This window comes from Artemia sp. Qi Xiang Cuo, chromosome 10, assembly GCF_049724085.1.
Source record: "Artemia sp. Qi Xiang Cuo chromosome 10, ASM4972408v1, whole genome shotgun sequence".
Classification (NCBI taxonomy): domain Eukaryota; kingdom Metazoa; phylum Arthropoda; class Branchiopoda; order Anostraca; family Artemiidae; genus Artemia; species Artemia sp. Qi Xiang Cuo.
In genome coordinates, this window is record NC_142803.1 from 27,727,018 (window position 1) to 27,741,255 (window position 14,238).

At 37.2% G+C, this 14,238-nt stretch overlaps 1 protein-coding gene across 1 annotated transcript in view; it reads left to right on the top strand.

Moving 5' to 3' along the window:
* The first annotated feature begins 6,337 nt into the window (after window positions 1–6,337).
* Window positions 6,338–14,238, top strand: part of LOC148947629 (uncharacterized) — a 91,333-nt gene continuing 83,432 nt past the window's right edge. The window contains exons 1-2 of the mRNA XM_089095963.1: window positions 6,338–6,503; window positions 10,354–10,461. Coding sequence (XP_088952089.1) covers window positions 6,338–6,503; window positions 10,354–10,461 — 274 coding nt within the window. The remainder of the gene's footprint in view (window positions 6,504–10,353; window positions 10,462–14,238) is intronic.

Here is a 14,238-nt window from a genome sequence, read left to right on the forward strand (position 1 = left end):
TGTGTAAGTTTTTGTGTGCATGTAAGTTTTTGTGTGCATGTAAGTTTTCGTGTGCATGTGTAATATTTGTGTGTGTGTGTGTGTTTTTAAGTTTTTGCTTTGTTGTTTGCGATTGCTTGTGTGTTTAAGTTTTCGTGTGTGTGTGTATTTTTTCATGTGTGTGTGTGTATTTTTGTGTTATTGTGATTTTATTTGATCGTGTGTGTGTGTAATTGTTCGTGTGTGCGTGTAATTTTTTGTGCGTGTGTGTAAGTTTTTGTATGCATGTAATTTTTTATGTGCATGTAAGTTTTCGTGTGCTTGTTTATGTTTTTGTGTATGTGTGTTTTTTTGTGTGTGTGTGTATTAGTTTTCGTGTGTGTGTGTAAGTTTTTGTGTGTGTGTGTATGTTTGTCACCCTGTAGGTTAGTTTGTGTGGCTATTTTTGATTTTGTAGATTGGAAAGGTTTTGTTCGCATGTAAGATTTTTCGTGTGTATGTAATTTTGAGTATTTTGTTTTAAGTTTGTTTTTGTTTGTTTATGTAAGTTTGTTTGTGTCTAAGCTGTTATGTGTGTAAGTTTTGACGTGTGTGTGTGTAATTTTTCGTGTGTGTGTGTGTGTTTTTTTTTGTTTGTGTTCATTTATTTGTTCGTATTGTTGGTTTTTTGTGTTGTGTGTTGGTTTGGTTTGTTTGTGTAAGTTGGTTGTGTTTAGTATGATGGATTTGGGGGGGTTAAGTTTTTGGGCATGTTTTTTAGTTTTGTGTGTGTGTGTGTGTATGTTTTTTTGTTAATTTTAGTTTTTTGTTTGATGTTAGGTTTTTGCATGTGTGTGTAAGTTTTGTGTGTGTGTGTGTAAGTTTTTGTGTGTCTAAGCTTTTGTGTGTTGGTGTAAGTTTTTGTGTGTGTTTGTAAGTTTGTGTGTGTTTGTTTGTGTGTGTAAGTTTTTTTTGTGTGTGTGTGTGTAAGTTTTTGTGTGTGTGTGTGTGTAAGTTTTTGTTTCTGTAAGTTTTTGAGTGTGTGTGTAAGTTTTCGTGTGTGTGTGTGTTATTTTTGTGTGTGTGTGTGTGTTTGTAAGTTTTTGTGCATGTGTGTGTGAGTTTTTGTTGTGTTCATGTGTAAGTTTTGTGTGTGTGTGTGTGTTTGTGTGTGTGTGTGTAATTTTTTTTGTGCGTGTTTTTTTTGTCGTGTGTTTTTTTTTTTTCATGTATGTGTTTGCGTGTTTTGTGTGTTTGTGTGTGTTTGAGTTTTGTGTGTGTGTGTGTGTGTGTGTGTGTGTAAGTTTTTACGTGAATGTAATTTTTTGTGCGCATGTAATTTTTCGTGTGTATGTTAGTGTTAGTGTGCATGTTTTAGTTTGTGTATGTTTGGGTGTGTGTATGTTTTTGTGTTTGTGTTTTTTTTTTGGTGTGTGTGTTATTGTTCGTGTGTGTTTGTGTGTGATTTTTTTGTGTGTGGTTGTGTGTGTGTGTGTAAGTTTTTGTGTGCATGTAAGTTTTCGTGTGCTTGTGTAAGTTTTTTTGTGTGTGTGTGTGTGCAAGTTTTTGTGTGTGTGTATGTTTTGGCGTGTGTGTGTAAGTTTTCGTGTGTTTTTGTGTGTGTTCATTTGTGTGTGTATGTTGTTGTGTGTTTGGGGTACTATAGCGTGTGTGTGTGTGTAATTGTGCGTGTGTGTGTGTGTATTTGTGTGTGTGTATGTTGTTGATTTTGAGTGTCTGTTTCATATTTAGTGTTATTTTAATATCTTATGTTCATTTATTATGTCTTGATATGGTTTTTGTTTTTTTTTTTGTGTTGTTGAGTGTGTGTGTGTGTGCGTATTTTTTCGTGTGTGTGTGTGGGTGTTTCTGTGTGTGTAAGTTTTTGTGCGTGATTTCAAGTTTTAGTGTGTGTGTAAGTTTTTGTTTGAATTTAATTTTTTTTGTGCTTTTAATTTTTTTAGTGTGGGAGTAATTTTGTGTTTGTGTGTGTGTGTGTGTAAGTTTTTGTGTGTCTAAGATTTTGTGTGTGTTAGTTTTGTCGTGTGTGTGTGTGTGTAAGTATTCGTGTGTGTGTGTGTGTGTAAGTTTTTTGTGTGAATGTTAGTGTTCGTGTGCATGTGTAAGTTTTTGTGTGTGTGTGTGTGTGTGTGTAAGTTTTTGTGTGTGTGTCTGTTTTTTTGTGTGTGTGTAAGTTTTTGTGTGTGTGTGTGTAAGTTTTTGTGCGTGTTTGTAAGTTTTTGCGAGCATGTAAGTTTTTGTGTGAATGTAATTTTTTGAGTGTGGTTGTAAGTTTTTTTGTGTGCGTGTAAGTTTTTGTGTGTTTAAGCTTTTGTTTGTGGGTGTAAGTTTTTGTGTGTGTGTGTAAGTTTGTGTGTGTTTGTGTGTGTGTGTAAGTTTTTGTTTGTGTAATTTTTTTGTGTGTGTGTGTAAGTTTGTGTGTGTGTGTGTGTGTGTGTGTGTGTAAGTTTTTGTGTTTGTAATTTTTTGCGTGCGCGTGTAATTTTTATTGTGTGTGAGTGTTAGTTTTGTGTGTGTGTGTGTTTGTATGTTTTTGTGAGTGTGTGTTTGAGTTTTTTGTTGTGTTCATGAGTAAGTTTTTGTGTGTGTGTATGTGTGTCAGTTTGTATGTGTGTGTGTGTTATTGTTTGAGTGTGTGTGTGTGTTATTTATAGTGTGAATTTGTTAGTTTTTTTGTGTGTTAGTTTTGGCGTGTTTGTGTAAGTTTTCGTGTGTGTGTGTGTTAGTTTTGTGTGTGTGTGTGTGTGTAAGTTTTTGTGGGTGTGTGTGTGAGTTTTTTGTGTTCCTGTGTAAGTTTTTGTGTGTGTGTGTGTGTGTGTGTAAGTTTTTGTGTGTGTTTAAGTTTTGGAGTGTGTGTGTAATTTTTCGTGTGTTTGTGTGTGTAAGTTTTGTGTGTGTGTGTGTGTGTGTAAGTTTTTGTGTGCTTGTAAGTTTTTTTGTGCATGTAAGTTTTCATGTGCATGTGTAAGTTTTGTGTGTGTGTGTGTTTGTGTGTAAGTTTTTGTGTGTGTAAGTTTTGGCGTGTGTGTGTAGTGTTCGTGTGTGTGTGTGTAAGTTTGTGTGTGTGTGTGTGTGTGTGTAAGTGTTTGTGCGTGTGTGTGTGAGTTTTTTTTGTTTTCATTTGTAAGTTTTTGTGTGTTTGTGTGTTTTTAATTTTTTGTGTGTGTGTAAGTTTTTGCTTGTGTTTTTGTGTTTTCGGGCGTTTTGTTTTGAAAGTTTTGTGTGTGTGTGTGTGTGTAAGTTTTTGTGTTAATTTAATATTGCGTGATAATGTTAGTTTTTGTGTGATTGTGTAAGTTTTGTGTGTGTGTGTGTGTGTGTAAGTTTTTGTGTGTGTGTGTGTAAGTTTTTGCGTGTGTGTGTAAGTTTTGGTGTGTGTGTGTAAGTTTTCATGTGTGTGTGTTTGTAAGTTTTTGTGTGTGTGTGTAAGTTTTTGTGCGTGTGTATAAGTTTTTGGGTGTGTGTAAATTTTTGTGTGCATGTAAGTTTTGGTGTGCATGTAAGTTTTTCCGTGTGGGTGTCAGTTTTTGTGTGTGTGTGTGTTAGTTTTTGTGTGTGTAAGCTTTTGTGTTTGGTTTTTTGTTTTTTTTGTGTGTGTGTATGTTTGTGTGTGTTTGTGTGTGTGTGTAAGTTTTTGTTTGTGTTAGTTTTTGTGTGTGTGTGTGTGTGTAAGTTTTTGTGTGTGTGTGTGTGTGTAAGTTTTTGTGTGTGTAAGTTTTGGCGTGTGTGTGTAAGTTTTGGTATTTGTTTTTTGTATTTTTGAGTGTGTGAGGGTGTGTGTGCACTTTGTTGTGAGGGTGTGTGTGTTTTTTTTTTTTTTTCTTGTTTTAGTTTTTGTGTGTGTGTGTGTGTAATTTTTGGTGTGTTTTTAATTTTTTTAGTGTGTGTGTGTATTTTCGTTTGTGTTTGTGTGTGTAAGTTTTTGTGTGCATGTAAGTTTTTGTGTGCATGTAAGTTTTCGTATGCATGTGTAAGTTTTTGTGTGTGCGTGTGTGTAAGTTTTTGTGTGTGTGTGTGTAAGTTTTTGCATGTGTGTGTAAGTTTTGGCGTGTGTGTGTAAGTTTTCATGTGTGTGTGTGTGCAAGTTTTTGTGTGTGTGTGTAAGTTTTTTTTTGTGTGTGTAAGTTTTTGTGTGTGTGTAAGTTTTTGTGTGCATGTAAGTTTTTGTGTGCATGTAAGTTTTTTCGTGTGGGTGTAAGTTTTTGTGTGTGTGTGTGTAAGTTTTTGTGTGTCTAAGCTGTTGTGTGTAGGTATAAGTTTTTTGTGTGTCTGTGTAAGTTTGTGTGTGTGTGTGTGTGTGTAAGTTTTTGTGTGTGTAAGTTTTTTTTTTGTGTGTGTGTAAGTTTGTGTGTGTGTGTGTGTGTGTGTGTGTGTGTGTGTGTAAGTTTTGGCTGTGTGTGTTAGTTTTCGTGTGTGTGTGTGTATGTTTTTTTTGTGTGTTTATTTGTTTGTATGTGTGTTTGTGTGTCTATGTTTTTGTGCGTTTGTGGGTGAGTTTTTTTTGTTTTATTGTGTTAGTTTTTGTGTGTGTGTGTGTGTGTGTATTTTTGTTTATGTGTTTAAGTTTTTTAGTGTGTGTGTAAGTTTTCGTGTGTGTGTGTGTGTGTGTAAGTTTTTGTGTTAATTTAATTTTTTGTGTGAATTTAAGTTTTATTGTGCATATGTAAGTTTTTGTGTGTGTGTGTGTGTGTGTAAGTTTTTGTGTGTGTGTGTGTAAGTTTTGGCGTGTGTGTGTAAGTTTGTCTGTGTGTGTAAGTTTTCGTGTGTGTGTGTAAGTTTTTGTGTGTGTGTGTAAGTTTTTGTGTGTGTGTAAGTTTTTGTGTGCATGTATGGGGACCGGGGGAGGGCCTTTGGGACCCAGGGAGGACGTTTGGGGATCCGGGGGCCCTTGAGGATTGGGTGGTCTTTTGGGAGACCAGTGGACCTTTGGGGACCGGGGGAGGACCTTTGGGGGCCCGGGGGACCCTTGGGGGCCGGTTGGCCCTTGTGGGCCGGTTGGCCCTTTGGGAGCCCGGGGAGGGCCTTTGGGGGTCTGAGGAGGGCGTTTGGGGGATAACATTTCGAAATTTTTACTTTTTAGTTTACTTTTTGCGGCGCATTCCTGCAGCGCATTCCTGCGGCGCATCCCTGCGGCGCATTCCGGCGGCGCAGCCCGGTGGTGCATCCCCTGCGGCGCATCCCCCGGCGGTGCATGCCTGGCCCGCGGCACTTCGCGGGCCGGGGGGTCCGTTGAGGACGGGGGGAGGGCCGTTGGGGTCCGGGGGGCCCGTTGGGGGTCTGGGGGCCCGTTGAGGGTCTGAGGAGGGCGTTTGGGGGGCTGGGGCTCTTTGGGAGCTTGGGGGACCTTTGAGGACCGAGCGCTTCCTTCGGGGTTGGGGTGGTGGGGATCGGAACCCTTTGGGGTTGGGGTGGTGGGGATCGGAACCCTTCGGGGTTGGGGTAGGAGGATCGGAACCCTTTGGGGTTGGGTTAGAGGACCTCACAACACTGTTCAAATAGAACTTGTGTATTATAACGACCACACTCAAAACCTCTTCTAAAACCCTTTCTAAAATCATCTTTTAAAATGTCTCTAACTGTTTCGCCGAAATAGTTCCATAACCTGTCTAAAACAGTTTCGCCCAAATAATCCCTAAACGTAATTCAGCGTGTTTCTTTTGTTTTTGGCATCTCTGCGCTAATGCATTTCAAATTAATAAGAAACCTGATTCCCGCGCTAAAACAATTCATCGCTAAGATGTTTCTTGGAGAATTGTTTCCATGGCCTTTGGCTATTAATATCTTTTGGAGTTCGACCAAAAGAGTTGTTTCCGAGTTCGGCAATGACATTAATGACTTGGATCTATTCCTGGAGAATCGTTTCTAGGCGAAAATTTTTAAAGTCTGACAGATGATGTCATTGGTTGATTGATCTGTCAAGAAAGGGGAATTAATTGTTGTTTCAAAGGGGAATTATTGATTCACGATAGGGGAATTGAGGTCGACAGCACAGGTGTTCCAAATTCCGGGAAACTCATAACATTCGCTGAGAGCGTGCCAAAAACAACAACAACAACATCGACCTTGACATTCGCTGAGAGCGTGCCAAAAACAACAACAACAACATTGACCTTGGCATTCGCTGAGAGCGTGCACTTACAACAACAACAACATTGACCTTGGAAAAAGAGGTCATTGACCACATTAACCACGTGTTCTCCCTAATGACTCTATGCCCATATATGGTGTGGGGTCACGATCAATAGGGGCCATTCTACTCCCTACTCACGGTTTTTTCAAGGTTAAAACTGGAAAGTACAGGAAAATGGTCTGAAATATCACTCACTACAACAGAATTCCGAACCAAAGCGACGAAAAAATGTTATCAATTAAAGACGCTGACGTATCAGTTACACGTGTCGGAATGCAGGTTGTTGGTAGAACCCCAGCAGCGAGCATATCTGAGAGAAAATCCACCGTAGTAGTGGAAGCCATGTCAATTAGATTTAAGTTAAACTCTCCCATTATTACAAGCTCATATGGCCGTCTGCCTATTAAATCCAAGACCTCGGCCGAATGATTTCAAGCCGAATGAGCCTCCTCCGAAGTTTATAGGACCACCCCTTTCTTACAAACCTTGCATGTTAACAATGAACAACTTATATCCCTTGCCCTGGGGTCTATGGGTGGTTTTGTCAACCCCAAGGGCATAGTTATTTGACCTTTGGACTATTTAAAAAAATGGCCATACATAAATTTTGGCATTTAGGGAAAAGAGGGCATGGGGGGGGGAGGCCAGTTGTCCTCCGTTCACTATTGACTCTTAAAAAGGGCACTAGAACTTCCGGTTTCTAATGCAATGAGCCTTCTTCATAGTTTATACGACCACCCTTCCATATGAATTGGCTCTGGAAAAAAAGATAATCATAGGTAGTGCAATAGCGCTGCCTCAGTAAAGAGTAACGTGAGCATAATGTATCATTTTTTTTCTAGACCAGGGCACATTGTATGAAAGGAGTTGTTGTAGAAACTTCGAAAAGGGCTCACTCGACTGGAAGTTGAAAGTTCTAGTACCGTTTTTTATAGTCGAAGCAATTTGAAGGCAACCAGTGTCCCTTCCCTCCACGCCTATCATTTCCCCAAACACCTCCAATCAAAATTTTTAAATAGCTGTTTTGGTCAGCATAGCTGAAAGGTCCAGTAATTATGTCCTTGAGGATGATAACCCCCCACAGCCCTCAGGGAAAGGGTTGTAAGTTATGCCACGAGGCATGTAAGGTTTTTATGAAACAGTGTGGTCGTATAAACTTTAGATTAAACGGGGCTCATTTGATTGGCAGTCGGACGCTCTAGTGCCCTTTTTAAAAATTGAAAGAGATTGGAGGGCGACCAGCTCCTCCCCTACAAGCCTATTATTCTCCGACCCAAATCCGACCGAAATTTTACGAGAGCTATTTTGTTCAGAATTGTTGAAAGATCCAGTAACTATGTCTTTGGGGGTGTCAGCCTCCTCACAGGCTGTAAGTTAAGCAATTCCTTGTTTACATAGACGATATATTACTGTTTATGTTTATACATATATGTTTGTATGTTACTGTTATGTTTATATAGTATATGTTTGAAGTTTACTGTCCAAAAAGACGAAGGGCATTCAGATAAGCCTTTCAGAGAATGTTGAGGGAGTGTTGAACTGAACCAAACACCTTTTTTGCATACGGATTGTCAAAAGGGTGTAACTCAGGAATAACTGAGCATATTAATTTGGAACTTTCAGGAAATGACAAGGGAAATGATCAAAAAGGCAATATTTGTGTGCTACCACTACTACAACAACTACCATCACTAATACTGCTACAACTACTACTACTACTACTACTGCTACCACACTGCTCCATTTACAATATTGAGGGAAAATTTGAACTTAATCAAAAACGCTATGTGCATGTACATTGTCAAAATAGCGCATCTCAAGAATTGTTTTGTTATTAAGTTGAAACTTCCAAGACTTGATGACAGGGATGTTCAACTGACCAAAAGGCAATACATTAATAATACTGCTGCTACTAGTACTACCGCCATCACTATTAATTACTACTAATAGTAATACCAAAATACCACTGTGATTGCTGTTACAACTACGCCTATGAGTAAGAAGGTAAAATTTTCAAGGAATTCTGAGGGGGGAAGGTGAACCGACTCACAACACGCTGTCTGTACACAGGCTATCAAAAGGGCGTAACAAGAAGATCTCATGAACCGTTTGGTGTGTAAAGTTGAAACTTAGAGGGCTTGTTGTGGGGGATGTTGAACTAAACAAAAGAAAATATTTGCATCATATTGCTACTGCTTCTACTCATACTACTACAACTAATATTATTGCTTCTTTTTACTACTAATACTGCCACTAAATTTAAGGCTACTACTATTAATTCTACTGATACTACTGCTATTGCTGCTACTAAAACTAAGGGCATTAAGGCGAAAAATTTGGGAAATATTGAAACTGTGTGGAACTAAATCGAAACACACTATGGCCACACAAGTTGCTAAGACGCATCAGAAATGCTTCAGGAACGGATCATGATGTTAAGTTTAAAGTTTCAGCGTGTGTTGAAGGGGATGTTGAAGAAACCAAAGGTGCTATGCGCCTACTGCTAATAATGGTACTACAACTATTTCTACTAAAGAAGCTAAAAGTCTAAGGTGAAGCTCTGATGGAGTATTTAAGCTATTGTTGAACTAAATCAAAACGAACTATGCTGATGCAGATTTTCAAAGTGACAAAGCAATGCCTCAACAACGGCTTAAATTATTAAGTTAGATATTTTAAGTTAGTTGTGGCGGATTTAAAACTAGCCGGAAGGCATCATGTGTATTCTATTAATGCTGCCACTACACTGTAACTAATGACGCTAAGAGTATTAAGGTGAAACATCTAGGAAACGCTTAGGGGGAGTCTCAACTTAAAAAACAAATTATTTGTATGCAGATTTTTGAAAGGCATATAAGCACTATCATAGGTCGCTGAATAATAGCTAGAAATATAATTACAACTTTTAAAGGAGCTAATTTGATTGGAAATTAAAAACTCTAGTGCCCTTTTTAAGAGTCAAAAGAAATTAGAGGGCAAGTAGCCCTCCTCCCAAGCCCAATCATTTTCTACGCACATCCAGTCAAAACTTTGAGACAACCATTTTCTTCATCATAGTAGAATGATCCAGTAAGTATGTCTCTTGGGATATTGGGTACCACCCCCCCCCCCCCCTAATTATCTAATTGGCCCAATACGCCTTAAAAATTAATGTTGCTTTAAAACTAAATCAAAGGACACTGTGTGCATGGTTGCCAATAAGACACCTCAGCAATATATTGAGCACGACTGGGGATATATTGAGCACGACTGGGGCTGCTATTATCACTTTTTCTGCTCTTTCAATTTAAATAAATCAAAAGTGTGTAAGTGTATCCATGCTGTCAAAGAGCATGGATAGAATTTTTGGGAATTATATTAAGTTTTATTATCCTGGTCAACTTAAGGAGGTATAAAATTAAGTTATACAATACTTTTTGTGTTAGGGTTAAAAATTGTTGAAAAAGTTTCTCCAAAATACAAATAGCAATCCAAACTATGGATTCGTTATAGAAAAAAACGAAAAGATATAATTTTTTTCGATGAAAAAGACTATGTCAATAAGAAAAGGACAGAAATTAATTTTAAAAACTTTTTCGACAAAACAAGTTTTTCAAAGAAAAGTAAAGAGCTCCATTAACCCAAAACGAACAGAAATTACATTAAATAACCAAGTCAAACTCAAAACGAGCAAAAATTAACATGAGTAGGGCTGACAATCCTCATGCCTTCTCAAGACCAGACCATATTTTGCTTTTTATTGAAAACAGAATACATTTTAAATGTTTTCACTTTTTTTTTACTTAAAAATAAGAGCTTATTAAAACATTAAGGAATAAATATCGGTATACGTATATTAAACTGACAATCCACGTCATTTGTTTTTTTTTCGTACAGTGCAGAATATGCTTTGGTCTTGAAAAGGCATTGTGGTTGTCAGCTCTACTTATGGTAATTTTTGCTCGTTTTGAATTTGACTCGGTTAGTTATTACAATTTCTGTGTGATTTAGGTTTCATTTATTTATTGATTAGTAGTAGTTTTACGCTTGGAAGATTATTTGACTTTATTTCTTCTCATTTTTTGGTTTAATGGAGCTCTTTACTTTCCTTTTGAAAAATATTTTGTGGAAAAATTGAAAAATTTGTTTCACTCGAACTTGAAGGCTAGAAAGAGTCATTAGTTATCAAGTTTTTCTGTAGTTCTAACTGAATAACATCTAGATAGATACTTAGAGAAGTCAAGTAATATTGAGGTTAATTTCAGAGCGTCCTGGACCACCTGGCCAGCCCCATGTCTTCGTATGTGAGGGGTCAAAAGGAATTCTGGTTAAATGGACCCCACCGACGTTCGATGGAAATACTCCAATAACAAGTAAGTCTGCACTTGATAAAAAATACATAAATGATTATTATTATAATCATATATTACTATGGATTGTTTCGGGTACTAGACCACCTGACCTTATGCCTAACATTGCCGCTTTCTAGGGCTATAATGAGAGAAACGTTGAGAGGGCTAGGGCAAGTTCTGCAGATGAAGGATGACAGATTGTCAAAGATTGCTCTTTTGAACCAGCCGTCTAGGGCCAAACGAATAGCTGGTTGTCCCCTGCTGGGGTAGGAAGACGTTATAAAGAAAAATTTAGTCGAAATGGGGACTTCCTGGGAGGATGTAAAGAGGAAGGCTTTGAATGGATTTGAATGGAGTAGGAAAGTAGTAAGTCATATAAAGGTTTAAAACATACACGCAAATATACGCCTGAGGCATGGTTATGTGTGTATATTTTCAACGAATTGGGGTTACCAGGGTCATTTGCAAAGAGGTATCATTTCTATAGAAGCTATAGTAATTTGAAATATCATATGGAATTTGTTTGAAGCTATATACTTTGCGTACGCGCCCGCAGCAAACAGGTTTTTTCTGCTAGTCCTATTCTACAGGTCATTACACCTTTGCCAAGAAGAATGAGTATAGCTTGATTGGTGATTATGATTTGAATAAAAGGAATAGTTTTCTCTACAATTCATATTAGTAAGAGAATTGAATTAAAAGAGAATAGTTTATTTGCAAGGATATTAGTGAAAAAAAAAAAAAATGAGTGGTGCATTTACACTATTGTAGATTAATTATGGAACCGACAGCAGCAGCAGCAGCAACGATATACGAGTACCTAATGTAGCTGTGGAAATAACCGCTGGGTGTAGACTATGTCTTGAATGGGACATTATGTATGCGAGATACGTGATATCATTAAGCAAATTTAAGCAGGAGGAGCAGCTTTGTTTTGCTGGAAAAGTAAATATTATCAATATAAATAAAATTCTGTCAGCATTAGATGTCCTATCGAAATATATTGATGAGAACAAAATGCATCAGTGAATATTATTATTGTAATTATGTTCAATAAAAATGTTTCTAAATAAATGATATTTTTTTTTCTATATTATAAAATCGTATATTTTCAAGGTTACAAAAATAAATTCTGTTTATTATGAAGTTGATCGTGAGAGAGTTAGGACTAAAAAAAAAAATGGATAGATTAGAGAAAGATCGAATAATGAGGAATCTATTTCTTATGTAAAAAAATTTAATTATAGATTATGATTTTATAGATTTGTATATTAAAAGTAAGATATTTTCTAGAGTAATTCTGGTAGATATAATGAAAACTGATTCTCCATCATTAGACTATTGTATGAAGCTTCTACATCGTGGTCCAAATGCATTTACACAATTTATTGATATATTGATCACAACACGGCAAAATGATATCGTGGATATGCTTTTAAACATTAGTTTAGAAATTTAAGACTTTTTCATGAGAAAGATGGTGCTCAAGGATGATCTACTCCTCTCTCTCTCTCAGACACTTTTTTTTTGTTGCAAGCTCAGTTTCATTGTGGCAGTGAGAGTGTCAACACATAACAAAATGTTCCATACATGTCCGTTATGTATGTACACACAGGACAGCTGATCATCATGCGAAAATTGTACAATTATTGACGAGTATGATGAAAAGTGTAGATTATGCAACCCGTGTAAATTGCATAGAGGAAATGCAGTACAAATTTAAGGTTATAATTCCTGTCTTGAAGAGATGTGTGACTCTCATCCTAGAGGTCACCTATGCTCCAATTGTCACTATGATAAATGCAAGCAGTGGGAGAGTACATATCCCGGTATGATTGGAAAGAATCCTAACCGTGATTTTAGTTTATTGCTACGAGATTGGTATCGTCGTGGTTTTAGATTGTTCTGGGAGGAGGAACCGGGTCAACGATTCAACTGTTGGAACAACAAAGAATATGGTTTCTACGTCATCGTTGTGAAGAAACTGGATGTTACGATTATAAGCCCACTGATTTTTATTTGGCTGTGACGGAATGTGATTCGACACTTGAGGACACTGTTTGTGAAATTGCTTCAAATAGGCAAATTGAAACATGTGAATTCTATAGAATGAATGAGAATAGTGTCATTGACTATACAAAGAGATATGACAAGAGTGAAGTCTCACTCTACTGTAGAAAATGTGACCCTTACATTGCACTACATCAGGATCAGTACACTGTGAATTCAGATAATCTACCTGCACTAGTTGTTGTCGACAAATACCTAGTAGTGGATGAGATCTAAAGAGTAGAAAAGTCGTTTTATCATGTATATAATTTTTTTTTATTAATAAACAATATCACATATATCTTTAGAGCATTTTATTCGTAGGGCACTAAAATCAATATTAAATACACTTGTAATTATATTCTCCACTATAAAGTCGGTCAATTGAGGTAAGTAAATGTAGATGTTGAGAAACTGCTTGTAGGTGTAGCCACGACATCTGAACATGAAAAAGAGTAGTGCATGAAAGCCACATGTCTTAGTCGTTAAATCCTGTACTCTTCGTTGATTTTGAATAATGGGTTTCCCCCTGCTTTCAGTAAAGTTGCTGATGTATGGAGTGTAGAATTTATACGATAGGCCAAGAGGATCAAAAAATTCAATATTCTTCGCTGTTTGAAAGATGCTTAGCCAATAGCATGTCTTCAGAGTCGACGGACTGATATTGCAAATGACTACGGTGTTACTAACACCCAAATCTTTTTCACAGAAGTCTGAGGTTGTTCAATAAAACTTGTATTGGGAAATGCTCGATTCCTTGCTAAAACCATCGATTATTTTACTCGTGTTTATGATATTAAGTCTAAAATTGCGCTACCGTCGGGCGTAAATTCCCACAAGGTTTAAAACGAGCTTATTGAGACCAGTTTGATACTCTCAGTCAAAACATCGGCAAACATAAACTCTAAACTCACATTCGCTATTCGTACTATGGTCATATCCTGTGTGTCTGACAAGTCCAAAACAATAACCCCATGATTTTTTGAAAACATTGAATCGGTTATTCAATTTTCAAATATTTGAAAGTCATGATCTAGAGATTGCATGGTCAACTCGTACAGTGTTCTATATATTTTTTTTGTCAAACGATAGAGTTTACATTAGAATACCATTTACTTTGCACACAAGGCTAGATAGATTGAAAAAATTAAAATCATGGGACGATTCAGTCCAGTATCCAACAGCACTCCCACTCTTCACAACGGCCAATGCTAATTTTGATGGGATTTCTCAATTGATAAATGATGAATCGCTATAGCTACGAGAGCCGGTGACAATGTGACGTTGATTGGAGATTGTATGGAGGACAAGAAGTTTAATGTTGTTGCCATTGGCTCTTATCTTCTCCACTGCCAATGCAACAGAGCTCATAACTTGCTGTTTTCGGACGTGGAGAATTGCCGATGTGATAATGACATTTGCATCAGGTGCTGCAGGAAGCATTTTTCTCAAAATAAATTTGATGGTGCCTTCTGTAACTTTTTGTCAATCTTGACATTGGGGGGTAGCCATTGGGATATATTGAATATCTCATGATTTATTTTTCCAACTAGATGATACTCCTGGGTCACTGCAGTAGTCAACTCACCGTCAGTATCAACACCTGTTGGATATTCATAGACCAGCGAGTGTCCTCTCATCTCCTTCTACGCCTTTGGCGTCATCATCATATATTGTATTTATCTTGCATAGTTTGATAAATTATTGCTAACGCTCACCAATACTCCATTAATAAACACATTAATTTGA